The sequence below is a fragment of the Prionailurus viverrinus genome, chromosome D1 (assembly GCF_022837055.1).
Source record: "Prionailurus viverrinus isolate Anna chromosome D1, UM_Priviv_1.0, whole genome shotgun sequence".
Classification (NCBI taxonomy): Eukaryota; Metazoa; Chordata; class Mammalia; order Carnivora; family Felidae; genus Prionailurus; species Prionailurus viverrinus.
In genome coordinates this window covers 105,557,807-105,583,036 of record NC_062570.1, presented here as the reverse complement: position 1 = coordinate 105,583,036, position 25,230 = coordinate 105,557,807, and the positions used below count along the sequence as shown (strand labels likewise).

Sequence of the window (25,230 nt, the reverse complement as noted above, 5' to 3'; positions counted from 1 at the left end):
AGGGGCTGAAAACCCAGGGATAGGAGAGGAAGGGGCTGGCTGCACAGAAGTCTTGAGGCTGGCACTGACCTTGCTGCTCCGGCCGCCCCAGGTTCCCGGGCAGAGGAGTGACTCCCCCATTTTAGAGCTGTGCAGACTGAGGCGCCTGCCCGGCCACTCTTAGGGGACTGCAGCCTCCCATAGGGTCCCGGGCAGGCCACGCGGCCAACAGCTGCTGGGCCCTCAGGTTTCCCTCGGAGCCAGTGCCTGGCCCGGCCACTTCCCCTGTGGTCACTCGGCACAGTCTCCTGGGCCAGGGCTCCCGGCTGTGGTCTCAGCGCTCGTCCAACAGCTTACCCCAGGGGGCAGCGGAGAAACTTAATCAATTGCTAAAAAACAAAAATAAGTCAGCTGCCTACCAGCTGTGAAGCTGTTTGTGGCCTTAGAGCCTGTGGCATGGGTGGCAGCCCGTGCTGGGACCCCGTGCTGCCCGTGTGGTTCCAGGCCTGCTCCTGAGCCCATGCGAAACCAGGGGTGGGGGGTGGGGGGCCGGCGAAGGGAGGCGGGCGCGCCGCTTCCCGAGTCCGGCCTGAAAAGACGCGGGTGGAAAGAGCCGCCCTGGGGTGGTGCGAACCTCTGGGCAGGGAGGGGCCTGTCCTTTCTTGGAGATGCGGGTTCTGTGGGGACAGTCCGTGATGTCCACTCTGCCTGCTGGGAAGGCCAGGTGGGGGGCGCAGGGCTTGGGGGCCCTCCGCATCCTGGGATGTGTTGTTTTGCTCATCGTGAAAAATCCTTTCCCGTGTTGGGGTGCAGAGGGGATTAACTGTGAGAACCCTCCAAATCGCACTGGGCAACCTGCCAATCTCCTCCTCCTGGGCTGTCAGGGGTTACAGGCCGTCTTGCCCCATCCCTTCTCCTGTCCTTCCCTCCCACTCGGCTCAGATCCTGGAGGGCCAAATAAGTCACCCCCGCATGGCGGTTTCATTCCCCCCCCCCACCCCACCCCCCGATTGTCCAGTGAGAAAACCTTGTCCCAGGGCAACCACGAGGCCTCTAAGTACGCTGCCCCACCCCCACCACATTTTAAAGTCTTGGGTTTTTTCTGGTTAAAAAGTAACATTCATGTTCACCGTAGAAAGGAAGCCGTTACGCAGAATAACGGAGAAAATAAAAACCCGTATCTTCGCCGCCCAGGGATTGCTGCCAGCGTTTGCGCTGTTTCCTGCTCGCCTGCTCCCCACGCACGTTCAGATCTGGGTTTGCGTGACGCGTGCATTGCGTGCGGGCCGCATCGGGGCTGACCCCTTCCACGCCTTTGTGGGCCCTTCTTCAGAGCCCGCCGTGTAGCGCCTGACTGCGCTGTGGCCCTTCGTGTATTTGATGTTCTCGCGCGGAGGGTCGTTTAGATTGTCCGCAGGTTTGGGTTTGCTGTGACCGCGAGGCCTCGGTGACCCTCCGCGAGCAGGAATCCGGCTGTGTTTGCAGCGGCTGCTTTGGACTGGGTCCTCAGAGGGGAAGTTGTGGGGTCAGAGGGTCCCTGAGCCACACTGCCGTCCAGGAAGCGTGTGCCGGGCGCAGTCCTCTGGGAGGCGGTGGGGGGCCGCTGTGGCCACGCTGAGTAGGCAGCCGTTTCCGCCTCTAGCCCCTCCAAGTTAACCCGTGTGTCGTGTTTGTTGTCCGTTAATTTGCCTTCACCTGTTTGTTGCTGGGGTCTGGGTGGTTTTCTTAGGGACTTCTGTGCCTGCCTTTCAGTTTACTTACAAGACAAATAGACTTTATCTCGTATGGCAGTTTCAGGTTTACAGGAAAATCGAGTGGAGGGTCGAGGGGTCCTGTGTATCCGCTTTCCCTCCTTACGCGGTTTCCACCGTTGTTGTTAGGACGTGCCGTCTAACGCTGTAAAAGGCACGCATCCTTCTCATGCGTGGGTCAGCGAACCTCGCTCGGCCGGTGGGCCGGATGGCTCGCTGCCTGTGCTGTGCAGCCTTCGAACAAAGGGTGGTTTGGACGTTTTTTACGTGGTGGAAAAGAAAATCACAAGAAGAACGTTTCGTGGCGCGGCAAAGTGACAGGAAGTTCAAGGTTCGGTGTCCACGTGTGAAGTTTCGCTCGCACGCCTTTACTTACAACGGCAGAGCTGGGTGACTGTGACAGAGACGGTCGTGGCCCATAGAGCCTCGAGCAGTTACGTCTGGTCCTTTGGAGGGACGTGTGCAGGCCCCTGCTGGAGACTAGAAGGAAGACCGGGAACGGTCCAGAGATAACCGCTGCGGACGTTTGCGTGTGTTTCCTGCCAGGCTTTTGTTCCAGGGAGGCTTTTGTTTGTCCTGTGGCTGGACTCCCGCTGCACGCACGGTGTGCTGTTTGCACGAGGCTTCCTTGCAGACTGTCATGGGCCCGGAGCCGGCCCAGCGGCCTGCACAGGATGCTGGGCCAGGTCAACCTCTTAGCAAGCTCCTGGCCTCCAAGCTCAGATCAGACTCGCCGGGGGTGTCGGTGGGTCAGCCCCGTTCCTGCCCGTTCCAGCTGCAGAAACGGCCCGGCACACTCTGGTCTCTATGCTGTTGCCCCAAACGCCCCCTTCTTCCTGGACTCCTCCTCCCGACCCGAACCTGCCTGTCCTTCCATTGAATGTTCCTCTCACCCTCTGCTCCCCACCTCTTATGGGTTGAATCATGTCCCCCACCAAAGACCTGTTGGATCCCCAGACCCTGCGAGTGTGACCTAACTTGGAAATAGGGTCTTTGCAGGTGTAACCACATTAAAGTGAAGTCACACCGGAGTAGGGCAGGCCTCCAGTCCAATGGCTGGTGACCTTACAAAAGGGAAATTTAGACACAGAAACACAGGGGAGGAGGCTGTATGAAGACAGAGGCTGAGGTTGGAGCGGTCAAGCCACAAGCCAAGGAGCATCTACCGCCAGAAGCTGAAAGAGACAAGGAAGTTTCCCCTGGAGCCTTCGGAGAGAGCGTGGCCCAGCCAGCAGCTGGATTTTTCACTTCTGTCCTCCAGAATCGTGAAGGCATCCGTTTCTGCTGTCAGAAGCCACCCAGCGCGTGGTGCTGTGTTCCCGCAGCCCCTTCCTGCGTCTTGCCTCGGCTCTATGACCCTGGGCCAGGCACAGGGACAGCGCCCTGTGATGGAGGGCGGCTTGGTCCAGATGGATGTTGGCAGGCAGGGATGGTGTTGAGCTTGACGTGCCCGTGACATTGGGCCAGGCCTCGGGTCTGCTTTTTTGTTTTCAGAACACTGGCTCTCAGGAAGGCCGTGCCCCCGCCTGGCCTGCGCCCCGTGCCCCGCACTTGGCCCCAAGACAGGGGTGTTACCCTTCTTTCCTGCGTGTGTGTGTGTGCAGGGAGGAAGGGGAGAGGTCAGGAGCCCGCCCTAAGGAGGCTCCGGGGACCGCTGCCCAGCCAGCAAGGGAGAGGTTTCACTTTCCTCGGCAGCACTGTGGGGCAGGCTCTTTATTTAAACAACCCCAGAGAAAACCATTTGGCCAAACTGTTAGTTTCTCAACAGTTTAAACAAACTCCTACCCGGGAGCCGTGTCTGGTTCTAGGGAGGGGGCGGGCCTCCCCGTCTCGGGGCCCGGCCCAGTGCCCTGCGCCCACCCCCAGTGGCCCGAGGCCGCTCAGACCTCGCTGCAGACAACCTCGGAGGCCATCTGTGAGCAGCAGCTCGGCCAGCGGCCAGCAGAGCCCAGGCCAGCGGTTGTCCGTCCGCAGTTGCCCACCGCTGGCCTGGCCCTGGACAGAGCACTCGACCGCCTCCCCAACCCTGCTCTCTGCATTCTTCTAGATAAAGCTCAAATAAAAACTTCAAAGGCTCTGCAGCCCAAGGGGTGTCAGACACCCCCCCTTGGAGTCAATTATCACCTACAGTTTTATCTCAGCGTTTAATTACTGCCTCAGCTACAGAGGCTTAATTTTAAGGGATGCTGGTAATGGGGTTCCCCAGTGATGGGGTGTGCTGGAGGAGGGCTGAAGTCAGTGGGGTTTGACACATGGCCTTCCGTCTTGCACAGTGAGCTGCCCCAGTCTTGGCTTGGGAGCTCGGCAGCCTCTGGACAGTTGTGCAGATGCCCTCTTGGCCGTGCCCTGGCAGGCTTCCCCCTTCCCTCCATGGCGGCAGATGAAGCCAGCGCCCTCCGTGGAGGTCCGTCTGTGGTTCCCTTGATGTCAGAGCTAGACAGGAAGTCAGACACCATCAGGTTGGGCTGATTTCTCATTTTCGGTGAGGAGACCAAAGCCCAGAGAGGGTCAGGGACCTGCCCAGAGTCACACAGTGGGAGCAAGGCCAGGAAGTTTCTGCCCTGCATTCTCCCTGCTTGTCCTAGGATGTCAGCATCTGCTCTGGGTGTGGCTTTGGGGGCTGCAGAGAGCTAAGGGGACATGTGCCAGAATGGCAGGTTGTGTGTGTGTGTGTGTGTGTGTGTGTGTGTGTGTGTGTGTGTGTGTGGTCAGCTCGTCCATTAGGCTGGGGGAGGCAGGAACAACTTCCTAGAGGAGGAGGAAGTGTGTGACCTGGGCCTTGAAGGACTGGTCAGATGTCAACAGCACATACTCAGGATTGGAGCCCAGGGGGAGACAATTCGTTGAAATTCAGAATTCTACCCTCCCTCCCTCCAACACACACCAAACTGGGACCAAATCTGAGTTTAGCTCTCAGAAGTTTCCAGCATACTCAGGCACTTGGGGTACCTTCTGAGCACTGCCCGCCTCAGTTTCCCAGCCCTGGGCTGATAGAGACATTGCTGCCGCGTGTACGCCCTCTAGTGGAGGACTCGGATTAGGAGCTCTGGGCCTTGGAGCAGGACAGTCCTTAACTCGAAATGCAAGGCCGGGGGCCCCAGAGGGACTCTGCAAGGCACCGGCTTCCACGGGCCCTGCCGCTGGGGCAAGAAGCTGGCGCTGGGTACAGGGGACCGTGTGCTGTTTGAGGGCTGTGGCCCGAGCGGACGGCTGGCTGCAGAGGCTGGGCCCGGGGGGGCCTGAGTTTGACAGATGTGCTCAATTCGTTCCGTCCGTGTCCCCATCCTGCTGCCCCACTTGAGGTGGGTCCTTCCCCGTTCTGGGCCTTTCGTCAAACCAGGCAGGTGGTCCCAAAGTTCCAGAAGTGGTCTCTGGGCCTAATCCTGGTTTTCTGGGTCCTGGAGACCAGAAAGGACCAGAATGAACACGTGGACGGTGACCCAGCTCTGAGGGAGTGTCCAGGCCAGGGGTGCAGCATGAGGCCGCGTGTGCTGTTTCTCCGGGGAGTTCTGACAGGTGCCAGCAGGGGGGGTCCAGGGCAGAGGTGGATTGTTTATAGCCACGGGGGTGTCAGGGGAGCCCCCAGGGTGCTCCCCCTTGTCGGTGGGGTAGCCCCCCTCGTGCAGTGTCGTGTGTGGTTAGATGAGGCACGTGGCCAGAGGCAGTTAGCTGGCATGAAGCTGCTCCCGAGGGGTGAGCGGGGGGAGGGGAGGGCCTCGGGGAAGAAGTGGCATCTGACTGAGCCGGTGGGGCCCCGCCGGGGCTCTGAGAACCATGGCTGGCATTTGCCATCTAGAGCCCAGTGCCTCCGTGGGACTTGTATTTGGAACTGATTTGTGGCCCGGAGAGGGGCTTGCAGGGGAGGAGGGGGACCGAGTGGGAAGCAGCTCTTACACAGTGGTTGAAGCCAGGTGGCTGTGTGGCTGTCAGCAGGTTGCTTGACCTCTCTGTGTCTGTATGGTCTCATCTAGAAGATGGTGCTGGCCTCAGAGCCCTCACAAAGACGAACTGGTGACCATGTAGGGGGACCTCGGCGAATGTTACCGAGGATCACCTGCGAGGAAGCCCTGACCTCGGGGGCCTGGCTGAGCCCCTCCCCTGCCGTGCCCACTGCTGCCCTGCTGCGGGCCTCTGACCCCCACTGCTTGGCCATCCACAGGGGCCGAGGAGGTGCTGTTGCTGGCCCGGCGGACAGACCTGCGGAGGATCTCGCTGGACACGCCGGACTTCACCGACATCGTGCTCCAGGTGGACGACATCCGGCACGCCATCGCCATCGACTACGACCCGCTGGAAGGCTACGTGTACTGGACGGACGACGAGGTGCGGGCCATCCGCAGGGCGTACCTGGACGGCTCTGGCGCCCAGACGCTGGTCAACACCGAGATCAACGACCCAGATGGCATCGCGGTCGACTGGGTGGCCCGTAACCTCTACTGGACGGACACGGGCACCGACCGCATCGAGGTGACGCGCCTCAACGGCACCTCCCGCAAGATCCTGGTGTCCGAGGACCTGGACGAGCCCCGGGCCATCGTGCTGCACCCCGTGATGGGGTGAGGCTGGGGGCGGGTGGACCTCCCACCTGGCTGGGGCTGGGAGGCAGGCTGACCAGAAGTGAGAGAGACTAGTGGTTTTGGAACTTTCTCCTGCATCAGAATCCCCTGGAGGAGGGCTTATTTAAATGCAGGTGGCTGGGCCCTCTGCCCAGATTTCTGTTTCAGGAGGGCTAGGGTGGGGCCCGAGAACCTGAGTTTCTAACAAGCCCCTGGGTTGTGCTCCTGCCCGTCCGGGGACCAGACTCTCAGAAGGTCTGACACGGGCTGTTGTGTTCACGTACGGAGGGCCCCGAGAGCTTGGGCAAGTCATTTCTTCCCATGGGCTTCGCCCTTCTCACCTGTAAAACGGAACAGTTCACCAGGGTGATTTCTAGGCTGATAACGGTAACAGAAGCGATGGCCCATACTTATTACGTACGGGGGGCCGGGCCTCTTCTGAGCTCAGCACACACACGGAATCTTTACCTCCTCCTCCCACCCCTACCCTGAGAGGCAGGTACAGTTGTACAGTGAAGGAGGCTAAAGCCCAGAGAGGTTAACGGGCTTGGCCCAGGTCACACAGCCGGGAGGTTGGGGTTCGATCTGGCTGTGTGGCTCCAACTTTCCGTTCTAGGATTCTGCGAAAACAGCTTGTCAGTCGATGTAGGAGCCCTTCTGACATCCTCAGCAGCTCAGAGGGTAGCAGTGCCCTTCCTGGGGGCTCATGACCAGGAACGTGAACCTGGCAGACCCTGAGGGAGGAGGAACAGTTGGAGCCCCTGCCTGGGGGGCGGGAGGGGTGGGGTGGAGCCAGGGCCGCTGGGGAAGCCTCCTGCCCTCTGGGCCGGATGTGGGCCAGCGTCCTGGAGACGGCCTGGAGGAGCTGGAAGGACAGAGGGAGGCGGCCGGGGAGGGCACACCTGGGAGCTGTCCCTCGTGGGGACTAGCAGAGCCGCGGCGATGGTTACGTGGCGGTGGCTGCTGTCCGCGGAGCACCCACCGGGCGTCGGGTGCTTCTGTCACTTCCCTGGGGGCTGAGGCTCAGGACATGAAGTGACCCGCTCCAGGTGCCCGCTGGCAGAGCTGGGGCTGTCCGCCTGTCTGCCTCTGGAGCCTGCGCTTTGCACACAGGAGCCCGTCAGCTGCTTGAAGAAGGTTCTACTCCACCCCTTCCTCCTCCTTGACGTTCAGCCCGTCCACCCTTGGGTGTGTCAGCAGGGCATCTGAGCGGGAGATGAACCCAAGGACCCTGTGCAGTTTAAGCCCACGCTGGGGGCACCGCTGTTCTCTGCGGAGCCCCTGGTCCTGCGTGCGGGGCTTGGTGCCCATCCCTGCAGTTAGCCAGCGTCTCCTGAGCGCCTCCTATGGGCGGGGGGAGGGTGGTGTCCTCAGCCCTGGGGACGCAGCAGGGACAAGACAGTGTTTTAAGGACCTGTTCTTCTTCTCCAGCCTTATGTACTGGACAGACTGGGGGGAAAACCCCAAAATTGAGTGCGCCAACCTGGATGGGCAGGAGCGGCACGTCCTGGTGAACACCTCCCTCGGCTGGCCCAACGGCTTGGCCCTGGACCTACAGGAGGGAAAGCTGTACTGGGGAGATGCCAAGACGGACAAAATCGAGGTGAGTCATCCCCCGCCTCCCCCCTCCCAGCCCCGGGCGGCGCTGGTGCATGAGGCTGTGTTAATACGGGCTGTGCAGCCTGGCACAGCCTGGCCGTCCTCGAGCCCTGAGTAGTAGGCAGAAGCCAGGCCTGGCCGCCCCTGTGGCCCATCACGTGTACCAGGCGGGCCTCAGGTGGATGTCTGTGCTTTGCTATTTGGTCAAACGGGATCCTGGAAAAGAGAACGTATTCGGGTGCGTTTCTGACATGCGAGGGTCTTAAATTGTTTCAAAATACAAAACCGTAATAAAAAGTGACACGCACACGTCCAGCACCCCACTTAAGACACAAAATCTTACCAACGTAGTGGAGGCCAGAGGTGACCCTACCCTGAATTTGGTGAGGCATTCCCAGGCGTTAAAAGACCTTTCCTTTTGCCACGAACAGTATGTTACAGTCTTGTTCTGCGTGATTCTATGTGATTAACGTAAGTGGTGTCTTGATGTGTTCTTTGGCAGCTTGCTTTTTGCTCACGGGTGTATTTTTTTGAGGTGCTCTTGGCGGTACGGTAGTTAAATTTGTCCCTGTCACGGGGAAGCCCCTGACGTTCGTGCCTCTCCTCAGCGTGGACACCTCCCTCCCTCGTAGTCACTTCTGGATCATCCTCGTCTGCTTCTGGTCCCATCCACTGCCTTAGGCATCACCACCTGGGGGGGTCACCTTTGCTCCCCTCACACTTCCCGGAGAGACCCCCACCAGGCAGCTTGCAGGAGGCGGAGGGGGAGTGAGGACACCGATGTGTGTCTGTGTCGCAGAGTTTCCAGCCACACTTCTGAGCAGGAACATGAAGGGGGCTCGGGGCTGGGTGGGTGCCTCTCCCAGGCAGACGCAAGCAGTTGCAATAGTGGCCGTTTCCCGTCGGATTCCCTACAAATGGCCATCTTTAAAGGGATCTTGTTGCTACAGGGAGTTTTTCTTGAGCCTCTGAGCCTGAAGACGAGACCCTTGTTTCCGGCGGGATCGGCCAAGGAGGCTTCGTCTCCACGGACCCCACCACCCCTGGGAGCGGGCTGGGGCTGCGTGTGTCCAGCTGACATTGCTGGACATGTTACAGGCGTTGCTCCATTTACTCCCGCAGCGGTGTGCTGGGGTTGTTAGCTGCGGTAAAACAAACATGACACGAGATGACGGTTTTCACGTTCTCAAAGCGTACCACTCAGTGGCGTCTAATACATTCACGGTGTTGTGCGACCATCATCACTCTCTAGTTCCGGAACATTTTCATCACCCAGGACCCCGGACCCAATAAGCAGTCAGTCTCCAGTCTCCCCTCCCCAGTCCCTGGCACCCACGGATCTCCTGTCTGTCCCTACGGAGTTGCCTGTCCTGGGCATCTCATGTGACTGCGGTCCTAGGACAGCCAGCCTTCTGTGCCTGGCTTCCTCACGTAGCAGTGTTCCAGGGATCATCGATGTGACGTGCCCTCCTGTCACTCCTTTTTATGGCAGAGTAGCGTTCCATTGTGTGGATGGGCCACGTCAGCCATCCACCTGTGGATGGACATGTGTATTTTGAGCTATGTGGCATGGTCCCCATTTGTGGATGAGAAACAGAGGTCCAGGGGGACAGTATCTAGCTCAGAGTCGTGTGGTAAGTAGGTTTCTGCTTTTATTTATTTTTTATTTTCTTTTCCTTTATTTTATTTTATTTTATTTTATTTTATTTTATTTTATTTTATTCTATTCAATTTTTATTTAAAAATTTTTTTTTAACATTTATTTATTTTTGAGACAGAGAGAGACAGAACATGAACAGGGGAGGGGCAGAGAGAGGGGGAGACACAGAATCTGAAACAGGCTCCAGGCCCTGAGCTGTCAGCACAGAGCCCGACGCGGGGCTCGAACTCATGGACCGTGAGATCATGACCTGAGCCAAAGTCGGACGCTTAACCGACCAAGCCACCCAGGCACCCCTATTTTTTTATTTTTATTTTTATTTTTATTTTTATTTTTATCTTTATTATTTTTATTTTTATCTTTATTATTTTTATTTTTATTTTTATTATTTTTATTTTTTATTTTTATTTTTATTTTTATTATTTTTATTTTTATTTTTATTTTTATTTTTACTTTTATTTATTTTGGGAGAAAGCAGGGGAGGAGCATAGAGAGGGAGAGACAGAATCCCAAGCAGGCTCCACACTGTCAGCAAGGAGCCCGATGCTGGGCTCGAGCTCACGAACCATGATATCGTGACCTGAGCCGAGATCAAGAGTCAGATGCTGAACTGGCTGAGCCGCCCAGGCGCCCCGGGTTTTCCACTTTTAGAATCAATCCACAGACCTAAGATCCAAGCCCTAAGACATGTCAGGTTACTATGCAGAAGATAAACGTCGCCTTGTAGAATGGGCAGAGGTGCAAGGCTGGGGAGAGGTAGCAACACCGTTTCAAAGGGAACCAGAGGAACTGAAAACAGCCAGCCTGGCAGCAGATGGGGACGGGCCAGGGGTAGGGGGCGGAGCGGAGGGCACAGCGGCTGCGTGGGCGAACTAGGAACATGCACCGCAATCCCGTTACCTATCCCCGTGGAGCTAATCACCAGAAAACCTAAAGGCAGGGGCTGCGGAATCAGAAGCGTTTGGGAATCTTGGGTCAGGCAAACCTGGAAACGCGTGGTGACCTCCCTGCAGGATTTCTGTTGGGGGGCCCTTGGATACTCTGAGCTTCTCTGAGGGCACGAGCTGGGTAAGTGTTCTCCAACTACATGATCCAGGGTCCCTTTCTTTCCCCGCCGTGGCTCTGGTGACACACGCTTGGGGAATGCTGACCCCGGCCGTGGGGTTTGTGCCCGACCGCCCCTCCACCTCTGCCCCAGGGGGGCCGCTGACGTGGACGGACGTGGAGACCGTCCTCCGGGTGAGTCTTTTCCTGCCCCAGACCCAGAGGTGAACATCCTTGGAGGCGGCCCGAGCGTGCTAGGAAATTGGCCACGTGTTCTCGGGGCCGGGCCATCTTGGTGAATATGACCAACAGATGTTCCTTAGGGCAGACCTTTGGCTCAGGCCCCCAGGCCAGGTGCAGAAGGCCCCTGCTGGGGGTCATGGGGGAGTTTGAGGGCTTCAGGGGGCAACAGCCGAGGGGTGGGGGGATGTGTTTGCTTTTCCATGGTCAGGGGACGTAGAAACCAAGCTGGGACAGCCACAGCTTGTCGTTCTTCCGAGAAACTATGTCCAGTGACAACGAAGCAGCCAAGCCAGACGCTGAGGAGCCCGGGTGCTGGCCTTGGGCAGACGTCGTGGGGTCGTTCCGGCGGGGAGGAAGCGTTCCGTGTGGTGGGGTTGTGTGCGCTGGAAGAAAGGAACTTTAGACGGTGATAAGCCGGCTCTCCCTTTGAAGAGGCCATCGGGCCCCGAGGAGGACTTTATAGGATCAGCTGCATTGGGAGGAGAACAAAGGTCTGGAAATGCCGGCCTGAGCAGACGGGGAGGCATCTGGATGGCGTTAGCAGCACGTACGTGGGATTTATGGGACAGGCTGAATCGCTGGAGAGTCCGCACTGCCCTCCAGGTGGGGCCTCCTGCTGGCCGTGTCTGTGACACCTGTCCTGGACGTCAGGTGCAGGCCAGCCCCTCAGGGGGCCAGCTGGCTGCCGTCACGATGGGTGGGAGTCACGGGGTGGCCCCCACCAGGGGGGCAGGCGGGCTCGCTCTGGGGGGCGGCCCCGACCTCCCCAACACGAGCGGGTTGGAGCCCTCCGGGATGGGCGGGGGCTGAGGTCTGTGGACGCCGTCCCCATAGCGGCCCCATAGTTTCCCACCCTTCTGGGCTAGGAATGCCCCGGGACACCTCCTTAGCCCTCTTCCTGTGTCTGGAGTCCTTGGGTTTGGAGGCACCTGCCCCGTGGGTGCCCTTAGCTCGTGCTCAGCCTTTCTCAGGACCAGGCCTGCCGCGCCCCCCCCCCCCCAATCCGCTTGGGCATTCGCCCTTCTCCTCTCTGCCCTGCGGGGCTCCCAACCGCGAGAGCACTTCCCTCCTCCTCGGACCTGCTGTAGCTCCTAGGGCCTGGGTCACAGGGGTGTCCACTTGGCTCGTTAAAGCACCCGGACGCACTGCCTCCCTGAGCTCTCTCTAACCTGAGCTGCGCCGCCCCACACTTCTCTCTGTCCGTGCCTCCTGGCAGACGCCAGCCCCATGGCAGCCTAGCGTGGGGCCTCCCGCCAGCAGCTCCTTCCGTCCCGAGTGCTGCCGGAGCCCCCGTGCCCAGCTGCCCTCCGGTCCCCTCCCTCGGAAGCCCGGAGTTCCCTCCTGCCATGTGCGGCGGCCTCGTGCATGGGGACGAGTCTCTGTCCCCTGTGCTTGGCCACACGGTGTCGCGTCTGCCTTTCCTAAATGCCGGAGGCCGCCTCTCCGGGCTGGAAGCACTAGCACCTTCGAAGCCCATCCAGTGCTGGTGCTCCGGCTCAGTCACCGAGTCATCAGCACCATTATCGCCGTTTCGCCTGTTTGCGAGCGGCTGTTCCCAGAGCAGATGGGAGCTGTCTCGGGTGCAGCTGGCGTGGGGGTCGCCTGCTAACCCCCGGTGGGGACTCAAGACACACGGGCTCTGTGTCAGGAGTGCCCGCTCCCACGCCCTTCCATCATTCCCTCCCACACGCTCTCTGTGGCTCCCACTTGCCCCTTGCTGGGCCCCCTCCTCTCGTCCCTGTCCAGGCAGGTGCCCCTTTCCCGTGGCTGCTCAGCCGGTCCCTGAACAGAATTCCCGTCGCGTCACAGTGCCGTCTATCACGTCCCCGCCCCTCGGCAAGCACCTGTTCATTCTGCAGGGTCTACTGAATGCCGCCTTGTGCTGGGAGAGCAGCAGGGCACAGAGGGCCCCCTGGTGGGGGCGGGTGTCCTAGATGGGGGGATAGACGCAGGGATAACAGGACAACAGTGCAGCACTTCGGGGGCAGTCAGTGCTTCAGGGGGACGCTGGGGAGAGGGGACGGGGTGCTGGGGGGTGACATTCAAGCTTCCCAGGCGGCGCCTCGGCTGCTCTTCCGGCCGCACTTGTTCTGATGCCCTGCCTTCTCCTCCAGCTTATCTGTGCGGATTCTGGTGCCTCCTGTTTCTAGAGTAGAGGGAGAAATTGTACCCATTATCAGCGCTGAAATAGGCAAAGCATTTAAACGGCTGGGGCGCCTGGGTGGCTCAGTTGGTTAAGCGACCGACTTCGGCTCAGGTCATGATCTCGCAGTTTGTGAGTTCGAGTCCCAGCTGTGCTGACAGCTCGGAGCCCGGAGCCTGCTTCGGATTCTGTGTCTCCCCCTCTCTCTACCGCTCCCCTGCTCACGCTCTGTGTCTGTCTCTCAGTAATAAACATTAAAGAAAAGTTTTTTAAACGGCTGGACACGCGCGAAGCAGCCTCACCTCTGCACGCTCTGTGGTGTGTGTCCGTGGGGGGTGGTTTAAGCCGTTACTGAGTAGAAGCGAGGAGTGGTCTCGCTCCTTGAAGGCTTCATCTGTAAAGCTTCCTCCTCGGCTCTTTCCCTCTGGGTTGCTCTGACTTGACGATGGTCTTGCAGGCCGACCCCCAGCCCCGGCTCTTCAGCCTGTCTCTGCAGCATGAAGTGTCACTTGTCACCAGCGTGTGGCTTGCCGTGGACTTGCTGGGGGCCCTGGGTCGTCTGGGCTCTCTGAGGCCCCCTGCTGTCTCACTCCGGCTGGGACAGTGCAGCTGACATCTGCTGGCGGACATCTGCCATCGGCATAGGCTCTCAGGCAGAGTACCCAGGCAGGGCAGGCTGGCCGGCGGGTGGGGGTAAATCACGGACTGAGAAGTTAAAAATCTATCCATTTCCCTGCTCCTTGAAATTTCCTGAGTCGATGGAGGCGACTTCCGGTACAACCAGAATAAAAACTCAGTGCGACAGTGATGGTTTCGAGGCCTGTTGGCTGTGTGTCCCTCGTCCCCAGGGAAGAAGTTAGAGCACAGGGCATCCCGGCAGCTGAGCTGCGTGCACGCAAGTGTGTGTCTAAGATCTTTTTTGTTACGTGGAACAAAATAACCGTGGCAGTTTTAATTTATGTCTGGTTGATGTCTGACTGTGATAATGATTCCATCAGAAAACAGAAATCTTAGGGTGCTCAGGTCATGATCTCACGGTTCAGGAGTTCGAGCCCCACTTCAGGCTCTGTGCTGACAGCTTGGAGTCTGGAGCCTGCTTCGAATTCTGTGTCTCCCTCTCTCTCTGCCCCTCCCCTGCTCATGCTCTCTCTCTCTCAAAAATAAACATTAGGGGCGCCTGGGTGGCGCAGTCAGTTAAGCGTCCGACTTCAGCCAGGTCACGATCTCGCGGTCCGTGAGTTCGAGCCCCCGCGTCGGGCTCTGGGCTGATGGCTCGGAGCCTGGAGCCTGTTTCCGATTCTGTGTCTCCCTCTCTCTCTGCCCCTCCCCCGTTCGTGCTCTGTCTCTCTCTGTCCCAAAAATAAATAAACGTTAAAAAAAAAATTAAAAAAAAAATAATAAGCATTAAAAAAATTTGTTTTATTAAGAAGACAGAAGTCTTTTTCCTTTAAACGTGTGCTTTCAAAGGGTTGGTCTTGGGCTCATATCTCTTTGCGTGACTAAGTCCGTGGAAACAGAGGATTCGGTGTAAGGAAACTGCAGCCAGGTGACTTTCTGGGGTCCACATTTTGTGGGCCTCCCCACAGACCTGTGTGGCGTCTTCCCCTCAGTGCTGGGCTGAGCGTGGGCTTCTTTGGGACTCTGGAGTTGGCCAAGCACAGGAGGGCAGAAGCCACGGGTCAGAGAGAGCAAGTTTGGCCCCCGGGCGCCTTTGGTATCTGAGTGATCATTTTTCTGTAACTTCCTGAAAACGACTAGTTTCTTTTCCCGAAAATCAAGGGCACAGGCCCCTCCATTCTAGAGCGGGGGAAGACTACAGCCTGTGGGCCAGATTGCCTGTTTCTGTGTCAAACGGAGAATGGTTTTTATACTTTTAAATGATTGAAAAAAATAATTGAAGTGCTATTTCGTGACATGTGACAGTGACACGAAATTCACATCTCAGCGTCCAGAAAGTAATTTTTGTTTTCTGCACCAACGATGTTCTCCTGGAACACAGCCACACTTGTTCCCTTACACACTCCCTGTGGTTGTTCTTGGCGTTACAAGGACCATATGGCTGCAAAGCTGAAAATATTTATGATCCTTTGCGGGAAAAGTTTGTCAGCGCTTGACCTGGAAAATCTGTCTCCCATGCCCCCTGGCCCCAACATTCCCGGGTGTTCAGACTCGATTCCGTTATTCCTGACTTCGTGTGGATGCGTTACCCTCGCAGGAGTCAGATGGGCATGTGCCCTGTGTCTTGTCTCCCCACCCTCAGTGCCACTTAGGGCTCTAGGAAATTTGGAATATTGAGACGTGGGTGCTCCCGGTAGACCAACTCTTCTGGTGCTCCAGGACTGGCTAAAGGCCCCGTCCAGCAGAGTTAACTTTTACGGATGGTCTGGATTTGCTCATGGTGTGCTGAAAGCTGCCATAAAAAATCACTTTGGGGGGGGCGCCTGGGTGGCTCAGTCAGTGAGCATCTGACTTCGGCTCAGGTCATGATCTCACTGTCTGTGGGTTTGAGCCCTGCATTGGGCTCTGTGCTGACAGCTCGCAGCCTGTTTCAGATTCTGTGTCTCCCTCTCTCTCTGCCCTTCCCCACTCATGCTCTGTCTCTCTCTCTCTCTCTCTTAAAAATAAATAAACATTAAAAAAATTTTTTTTAATAAGAAAATCACTTTGGGATCGTTAATTTTTTTCAAGTATTAGGAGTCTTGGTGGAGAGCCTTCGAGGTGCTTTGTGGGTTCTGCAGCCAGGATGGAAAATGATCGGGGTCGTAGAGTGGCTTCTCAGTGTGCGGGACCCTTCCCCTCCCTGGCGGTGGGCGCAGCTGGGCGGCCGAGGAGGGGCAGAGGCAGGGAGAGAGGACGGGCTGCAGCCAACGCCATCACCCTTGCTGGCCCCGTGTCCTCCGTGGGCTCATTTTCATTGCTCCTGAGCCAGGAAAAATGTACTCTCTTGCCCCAGTTCAATAGAACGTGTATTTATTTATGTCTGGAATTCCGTTATTAAAGAAAGTTGAGAAAATATGGAAATAGTGAAGGAAGAGAAAAATCTCTTAAAGGCGGTATTGATATTTTGGTATATTACAGCTTTGAGTCGTGATTTTTTTCTTTTTCTAGCGGTGGATGATTTTCTTTGTAGCGTGAATGTGCCGTCCGTGTGGACCACTGCTTCCCCGGACCTGGTTATTCCCAGCTGAGGAAGGAGGGAAACCAGAGGGGCCAGAAGTAGTACCCAGAGGTGGGCACAGAAATCAATACAACCTGAGCTCCCTCCTGGGCGAGGCCGGCAGCTCCCCAGCTCATGGTCAAGGGCATCACCTAATCCGGTGTTCTCACCTGGGCTGCACGTTGGGACCACCCGTGTGGAGCTGCATTCAGGATCCGTACTGGGGCCAGGCCTTCCGGTTCCGATCGGGGCCCGGCCATTGTTCTTTGGTTGAGTTCCCTGGGTGACCCCAGCCACTCCTGTCAGTTACGGGTGGAGAAATGAGGTCCACGGGGTGCAGGGACTGGCCGGGCTGGACGTGGAGCTCCCTGCCCCTCCCAGGTGACCAAAGCAGTTTTGTCCTGTGCTGTCCAACAGCAGAGGACCCAAGTCTCTTCTGTTCAGCATGAATTCGATCTGTCTTACGTTCCCACCACCTGCGAAACAGAGGATTTATCGCTTTTCTTGATGAGCTGGAAACCTAATCTGGCTGCGGGAGGCCTGTTGGGACCTGACTTTCATTCATCATGTCTCTTTCATCCTGGCCTGAGAGCCGGAGAGCCTCGCCGTCGTGTTTCTGTCGAGTCTTCCTTTCAGCGTCAGCTTCTGCAGGGTCACCTGTCATCGGAATCACATCTTACCCCATTTGTGTGCTTCGGTTGGTTAAGGCGTTTTCGCGTCTGACGGTAGTTTTCTCCTCTGTGGCTTTTGTGGTCAACGCTTGGCCTCAGCACTGATTCTCCCAGAAAAAGATTTGAGTTTTTCTATCTCAGAGCAAATGGCCGATAGCGGGTCTGCGGATGGAGAGCGTCTTAGAGCTACAGGCTTAGACTCAGGCCCAGAAGTCATCAGACTCAGAGTTCGTCTGGTCCCGACCAAGCAAGAAATCGGTCCACGTACCAGTGGAAGGTCTTGCCCAGGGCCCACGGCGTGTTAGTAACCCAGCCTCTTGAAACTCGAGTCTGTGTCGAGAGTGTGATCCGATGTCTGCCAGAGCTGCGTGTGGGCAGATGTTGCGGTCATAGCCCGCCCCTGGTCAGAGGCCCGCACTTTGGTGCTGCAGGCAGCCGCTGCCAGCAGGAAGGGAGGGGACACCTGTCGGCACAGCGGCCGCACCCAGGTAGGGGAGGCTGCGGGGAGAGCCCTGAGCCAGCTCTGTCACCGCAGAGGTCATCCGTCCAGCCGTGCCCGTGAGCCATGCCACCCGGCTTTGTATCCTGGCCCAGCGAGGGCGGAGCCGAGCATCCCGGGAGCTGTCGTATTTCAGGCAGCCCAGGCCCGAGGCCGGTTCACACCTGCGTCTGCCATCCCGCAGGTGATCAACGTCGACGGGACCAAGAGGCGGACGCTCCTGGAGGACAAGCTCCCGCACATTTTCGGGTTCACGCTGCTAGGGGACTTCATCTACTGGACCGACTGGCAACGGCGCAGCATCGAGCGTGTGCACAAGGTCAAGGCCACCCGGGACGTCATCATCGACCAGCTGCCTGACCTGATGGGGCTCAAGGCTGTGAACGTGGCCAAGGTTGTCGGTGAGTGTGGTCAGCCTCCAGCCACGGGTCAGCCATGCCGACTGGCACAAGGGAGAAGCGGCGGGCTGTGGCCCCCCTTTGGTCCACAGGCACCCAGTCTGGGGAGGGGCAGGACAGGATATGGTGATACCGGGTTAAGGACAGGAGGGAATGGGTGTGGCATCTCCGGAATATGTGTATACATTTTAATTTTTTTTAATGCTTATTTATTTCTGAGTGACAGGGGGAGAGAGAGAGAGCATGAGCAGGGGAGGGGCAGAGGGAGAGGGAGACACAGAATCGGAAGCAGGCTCCAGGCTCCGAGCCGTCATCACAGAGCCCGACGCGGGGCTCGAACTCCCGGACCGCGCGATCGTGACCTGAGCCGAAGTCGGACGCTTAACCGACTGAGCCACCCAGGCGCCCCTTTTTTTCTCCCAATTTTTTTTTAATGGGCCTGGGATACTGACTAGGTGGTGGTTGTGGGCAGGCCTCTCTGGCAATATTGTCATAATGGTTAATGTTCGTTGAGTGCCTGCTGTGTGCCAGGCTCTGGCTAAGTGCCTCAGTGCCCACAGCGGCCCTGTACGCTCAGTACAGTGTTGCCCCATTCACACTGGGAGGAAGGAGGCGTGGCCACATGGCCGAGAAGTGGCTGAGCTCAGGACTCACCCCGGGTCTGCCTCGCCTCATCCCTGGGGTGGGCTGTGATCCTTGTCTCATGGCCCCTCACTCAAATACACACCTTTTAGCTGAAAGTCAGGATCTGCCGAATCTCACTTAACGTGACGATTTGTCTCTTTATGCAGAGGATTCCAGATGCAGGTCAGTAGGCTACATTGGAGAGAGTGGCGTCCGGGTGCGGTAGGGAAGGTGGAGGGGCGGGTCTCTGGGCTCCACGGGGGCAGGGGCTCTGTACTTAGTACAGCACCTCTACCTCGGAGGTGCTCAACAGACCTTTGGGGGATGGATGAATGAATGAATGAATGAATGAGGATCCATCACGTGCCCTTAAGTAGCTCACAGTCTAGTGGCGAGACCCTCCTTAGTTAGCTCTGCAGACAGGCAGTGGTCAGAGCTGGGATGTTAGGGATGCCTGGCCTGGAAACACGAGGGAGGTCACCTGAGCTTGGAATTTGGGGAGCAGGGGGCGGCAAGGTTCGCCTGGCAGAGGGGCAGCTGGGCAGCGGCCTGGCGGTGAGGTGAGGCGGTGTGGGCTGCCTCTGCGTCCCTGGGATGGGCCTTACTGTCCGGCGCCCCGCACTCCTGGTAAAGAGACGATGGGACTTAGTCTTACCAGTCGCCTTTTGAAACACGTTGATTATCCACCTTCGAAGGTGAGGCCCGCCTGTGAGTGTTTAAAAAGAAAAGAAGGGGCGCCTGGGTGGCGCAGCCGGTTAAGCGTCCGACTTCAGCCAGGTCACGATCTCGCGGTCCGGGAGTTCGAGCCCCGCGTCGGGCTCTGGGCTGATGATGGCTCAGAGCCTGGAGCCTGTTTCCGATACTGTGTCTCCCTCTCTCTCTGCCCCTCCCCCGTTCATGCTCTGTCTCTCTCTGTCTCAAAAGTAAATAAACGTTGAAAAAAAAAAAAAAATTAAAAAAAAAAAAAAAGAAAAAGAAAAGAAAACAAAACAAAAAATGAAACCCAACAGCTAGGAAAAAAGGTGTCTCCGTGGGATATGATTTCAAGGTGAGAATTGGGTCCATCTCTCTGTCTCTCTCTCATCCGAGGATTTGCCGAGAGGGATGGGGAAAAGGATTCTTTCATTTTAGCTGAAACACTTAACACTAAAAGCCGATTTTTAGCAGTACCTCAGCAGGTGAGAGTAACAGGCTGGCCAAAAATAAATGATCATGCCCAGTGCCGTCTGCTTTCGTAAAGAAGAGGCCCCTTTGGCGGCCCTGGGCGACTCCCGAGTTTGGGAGGCTGCAAAGCACTGGTGAACTGGAGGGGCCGTCCGGGGCATCGGTCCGGTCCGCGGGCCAGGAGTCCAGGCCCAGGGAAGGGCAACTTGTCCCGTCACGTGGCACTCTTACATCTGTGCTACTTCCTGTGTCACCTGTGTCACCTGTCCCCTCTCCAGGCCTCAGTTTCCCTGCTTGAAAAACGGGGGTGGGCACGGCCCCCACCTCCCAGGCGGCTGGCCGGACGGCGTGAGTTCGGACACACCGGGTCATTGTTACTGCCCCTTCCCTGGACGGTGTCCGTCATCCCCGCCTGGTGTCCGCCTTCGACGTCCGGCGGAGATGAAGGGACGTCCGATGGCAGATCGAGGCACGCCTCTCTCTCCGGGCTGCCCGTGCTCAGAGCCGCTGTGCTTCCTTCCAGGAACCAACCCGTGTGCGGACAAGAACGGGGGCTGCAGCCACCTGTGTTTCTTCACGCCCCGCGCGACCAAGTGCGGCTGCCCCATCGGTCTGGAGCTGCTGAGCGACACAAAGACCTGCATCGTCCCCGAGGCCTTCCTGGTGTTCACGAGCAGGGCCGCCATCCACAGGATCTCCCTGGAGACCAACAACAATGACGTGGCCATCCCGCTCACGGGCGTCAAGGAGGCCTCCGCGCTGGACTTCGACGTGTCCAACAATCACATCTACTGGACGGACGTCAGCCTGAAGGTACAGTCTGCAAGGGGTCCTACGCGCACGGCTTTGCCGTGAACACCTTGCCGGTGACGGCCCTGCCTCAAAGGTCTTACATTCTCTTTTATTTATTTTTTTAATTTTTTTTTGATGTTTTTATTTATTTTTGAGACCGAGCGAGAGACAGAGCATGAGCAGGGGAGGGGCAGAGAGAGAGGGAGACACAGAATTCGAAGCAGGCTCCAGGCTCTGAGCTGTCAGCCCAGAGCCCGATGCGGGGCTCGAACTCACGGACTGCGAGATCATGACCTGAGCCCAAGTCAGATGCTTAACCCACTGAGCCACCCAGGCACCCCACCATTCCCTTATTTTAAATGCTGTGGTGGCTTCCATTTCCCCACCCCCATTACCACGGTCGTGAACACCTCTGTGCACAAGCCTCACTGACGTTTCAGTAGCTTCTCATCTTTTGCGTTACATTTTAGTTCCTCCAGATAAAATTTCACGAGGTAGATGTTTGGATAAAAGGATGTGTCTATATACATACGCGTATAAAATGTAAATGTTTAAATATCACCAAATCATTTTTTTCCCCCCTAACAAAAAGTTGTATTTGGCTGCATTTCAAGCGTTTATTTGAAAACGGTCGCTGGTGACGATCTGGCCCCAGACGTGGTCGGTATCGTGTTCCAGGTGGGCCAAGCACCTCCTGGTTAGAGGTCTGCACAAATGCCGCTTCCTAACCCGTGGCCCTTGCCTCCTCCCCTGCCCCCAGACCATCAGCCGAGCCTTCATGAACGGGAGCTCCGTGGAGCACGTGATTGAGTTTGGCCTCGACTACCCGGAAGGCATGGCCGTCGACTGGATGGGCCAGAACCTCTACTGGGCGGACACCGGGACCAACAGGATCGAAGTGGCCCGGCTGGACGGGCAGTTCCGGCAGGTCCTCGTGTGGAGGGACTTGGACAACCCCAGGTCACTGGCCCTGGACCCCACCAAAGGGTGAGAGCCATTTCTGCTGGTCACACACGTCCCTGTCCCCTCCCACTTCTGTCCGTCAGCCGGCGTGGGATGACCCGTGGCCAAGAGGGGTGGCTGTCCAGCGGGTGCTCTGTGATTCGAGCGGTAATGGCCCCCGCTAGCTTTGAAGTGGCCGGTGCTGGTAGGCCCCTTGGATGTATCCAGTTCATCTCACAGAGAGGAAACTGAGGCCGAGGGAAGGAGTGGCGGCCACTGTGTCGGGTGCCGCGCTGGGTACTTTTTTTTTATAAATTGTTTTTTTTTTCAACGTTTATTTATTTTTGGGACAGAGAGAGACAGAGCATGAACGGGGGAGGGGCAGAGAGAGAGGGAGACACGGAATCGGAAGCAGGCTCCCGGCTCCGAGCCATCAGCCCAGAGCCTGACACGGAGTCAGATGCTTAACTGACTGCGCCCCCCAGGCGCCCCCCGTGCTGGGTACTTTTACGTGAGCTGTCTCGGCACAGCATCTGGGGGGGCCTGCGAGGGGCAAGTGTCTTTGTCCCCGATTTTACGGATGTGGAAACCGAGGCTCAGAGTTGCTGAGTGACTTACTGAAGGTCACGTGGCCAGGGAGAGCAGAGCTGGGCTCCTTCCCCCGCCACGTGTCGCCGGACTTTTCCATCTCAGAGCCGGCTTTGAGGTCCTTGGATTCCAGTCTGCTCGCAAAGGGCGTCTTGCAGGCCTCCTGGGCAGAGTTTCACCTGCCTCGCAAGGCACCCACTTTTATCTGCCAGCAGCCTGGGGGCTCTGCCCTGGGCACTGGGGCCAGAGGGGCCAGGGTCGCGTCTCCCTCTGCACCAGAGTGCAGACGGACACAGTGCTCGCCCCTAAAGCGTCAGTGGTGCGTATGGCACGCCCCAGACCCTGCCTGTCACACGCTCTGTTAGGGAAGGAGAGATTTTAGGACGACAGCGCAGAGCGAATGGCCCAGGTTTTAGCGGAAGGGCAAATAATACACGGTTCTGGAATGGGGCTTCCTTCTGTGGAGCTGCTGCAGAAGAGGGAAGGAGGGCCCACTGGGGGCAGGAGAGCGGAGTTTGAATCCTGGCCCTGCAGTGCCTGCCGGCCCCGCATGCTTGTCTTCCGCCCTCGTTGAGTAAGGGGACCCTGACTTGCCCACGTCTTGCCCAGCCTGGCTTCCCCTGTCACCGCGGCGTCCTGGCCAGCTTGATTCGCGTTTGTCTCTACCAAAGTGTCCCAGCCTGGCTATTCGGTTACGTGGTCACCCCATCTGTGCACCCAGTTGGTGTCTGTAAACGGGTGCGTTCGCACTTAACCCTGCGGGTGCGCTGCTGTGGGAATTCAGGAGGCAGCCCGGTGACGGCATCTGGAGGGATGTTAGGGTCGTGGGGGCCTCCGAGCACGTCGCCCCGTCCCTGCTTCGTGAAGGGATGTCACTGATGTGGCTCTCTCCAGGCTGGTGGGGGCCATGCAGAGGAGATGGGGTGGTCGTGTCCCTCCCCCCGCTGCCCTGCAGTGAGAGAGGACGCACCCGAGCCCGCGCTGCCCTCCCTGTGTCTTCCAGGTACGTCTACTGGACCGAGTGGGGCGGGAAGCCCAGGATCGTGCGGGCCTTCATGGACGGGACCAACTGCATGACGCTGGTGGACAAGGTGGGCCGGGCCAACGACCTCACCATCGACTACGCTGACCAGCGTCTCTACTGGACGGACCTGGACACCAACATGATCGAGTCGTCCGACATGCTGGGTGAGGGCCAGGCGGGGTCCTGCTGGGCCGGGGGCTTTGGCCTGCGGCAATGGGACATCCCTGGGCCGGGGCGCTGGCTGTCTCTCAGCCCCCGCTGCACCGTCCCCTCTGGCCTGTAAGTCCCGAGGCCCCACAGGAAGTGTGGACACACCCCTGGCTGTTCGTCCAGCCTTGTCTTCTCCTGGGGTTGTCCCTTTCCACCCCCTGGTGCTGTTGCCGTGGGCATGTTGACAGAGGCCCCGGGTGACAGCTCTTTCCTGCACACCTACCGAGAGCCGTGTCCCAGCTAAGCCGTGTGCCAGGAGTCCAGTTTGATCCTTCAGTATCACAGCGTAGGCTTTCATTGATGGGGAAACTGAGGCCCAGGGAGGTCACAGGATCTTCCCAAGGTCACAGAGAGATTCCAGGGCTACCCGTTTAATCTCCATTGGACCCTGGGCACCTACTGCGTGCCGGACATTGTGCTGGGACCACTCACGGGCCACACCCAACATCCTGGGATTAGGTAAAAAAAGAGAAAAAAAAGCCTCGTTCCAAGTCACCCAGCAGTAGGGGCGGGGCGTGCAAGTCTAGACTCTGTTCCGCTGGAGGGGAGTGGTTATGTTAGTTCTCTCGGTAACGCACCAGGTGATGGGGCCGCCCTGTGTGAGGGGGAGAACTTGATTTCCTGATCGCTGCTGCTCCCTGGGGTGGGCGTGCTTGTGCCCATTTCACAGGTAAGGAAACCAAGGCACAGGCTGGCTGAATGGCTTGTCCCAGCCCCAGCATCCTGGTTTCCGCTCCAGATGGGCCGCACCGCCGCCCCCCCCCTCCCCCCCCCCCCCCCCCCGCCTGCCCCTGCACGCTCACCGTGCTGGCTTCTGAGGCCAACGGCAAGGTTTGAATGTGTCCCAGGCCCGCAGTGAACGACAAGAGGCTGGTTGGTGCATGTGGGGAACCAGTCACCGAACAGCTGCGGTTGCCTGAAATAATTAAGCTCAGTAATTACCCCAGAGCGGAGACACGCTCGGGCGGAAATCCACGGAAACCCTGGAGACTTTCAGGACCCTGCAGACCGAGGGTGGCCACGTGTCGTGGGCCTGGCTGGCACTCTGCTGTGGCACGCATTCCGTTGAATGCCACAGACGTTTACCGAGCACTCGATTAGTAAGGCCCCCGGGTGGATGAAGGGTGGGTCACGGGGCTTCTGAGAGCCGAGCAGCGCCTGGAGCACGGACCTGGGGCTGTTGGGTTAAAAGTGCATCTCACGCGTGATGGTTGTGGACACCTGTCCCTCCAGCAGGGCCCTTGGGGGGGGGGGGGGGGCGGGGAGCGCACATGTGCATTTGATGGAAGCAGTCAGAGAGCCTCTTAATAACTGGCGTTCTCCCAATGGCAAAATAGTCAGCGTAGACACTTTCCAAAAATACAGAACCATATGAAGAAACGTGAATTATTCCTAATTTTCACCGCCCCGTGATAACCAATACTGACGTGGCGGCATGTTTTTTTCCTAGTCTCAAAGAAAACGTTTCTAAGATTTTATTTTATTATTTTTTTTCTTTAACGTTTATTCATTTTTGAGAGAGAGAGAGAGAGAGAGAGCGAACAGGGGAGGAGCAGAGGGAGAGGGAGACAGAATCAGAGGCAGGCTCCAGGCTCTGAGCTGTCAGCACAGAGCCCGACGCGGGGCTCGAACTCACAGACCGCGAGATCATGACCTGAGCCGAAGTCAGATGCTCAGCTGACTGAGCCACCCAGGCGCCCCTCTGAGGTTTTATTTTTAAATAATCTCCACACTGACACGGAGCCCCCGTGGTGCATCATGTGCGGGCTCTGCACGTGGCCATGCTATCGTTGGGTTACCCCACGGTTCATTACAAGGGTCTTCCGCTGCTGGGGTGTGGTTGCTGCCCCGGCTTCTGTCTCCAGGTGCCGGTTTTGCTGTTCTAGAACTTTCTATCCTGGTGATCATACAGCACGTGCTCTTTAGGGTCTGGCTTCTTTCAGCTGCCCACCATTTTTCACCCGCACGACTGATGGGCGGGCATTTGGGTTGTTTCCTGCTCGCGGCCCTTACAGTTGCTGCCGTGCGTACTCGCATCGATGTCGTGCCGAGCGGACCCCACGTGGGCTCCTCTTGCGGGATAGGAGGGGAGTTGCCCGGTCACGGGGTGGGTGGCGTCCGGCTTCAGCCGGCCCTGCTCGTTTTCCAAAGCAGTTGAACACTTGGACCTTGACCCGGGTGGCCGG

The 25,230-nt window shown here is 57.9% G+C and overlaps 1 protein-coding gene across 3 annotated transcripts in view; it reads left to right on the top strand.

Moving 5' to 3' along the window:
- LRP5 (LDL receptor related protein 5) overlaps nucleotides 1-25,230 on the top strand; it is a 104,399-nt gene that overhangs the window by 53,723 nt on the left and 25,446 nt on the right. For all 3 annotated transcript variants that reach the window (XM_047877103.1, XM_047877106.1, XM_047877104.1), the window contains 6 exons: nucleotides 5,890-6,286; nucleotides 7,718-7,889; nucleotides 17,487-17,703; nucleotides 20,012-20,301; nucleotides 21,041-21,267; nucleotides 22,814-22,998. In XM_047877103.1, coding sequence (XP_047733059.1) covers nucleotides 5,890-6,286; nucleotides 7,718-7,889; nucleotides 17,487-17,703; nucleotides 20,012-20,301; nucleotides 21,041-21,267; nucleotides 22,814-22,998 — 1,488 coding nt within the window. The remainder of the gene's footprint in view (nucleotides 1-5,889; nucleotides 6,287-7,717; nucleotides 7,890-17,486; nucleotides 17,704-20,011; nucleotides 20,302-21,040; nucleotides 21,268-22,813; nucleotides 22,999-25,230) is intronic.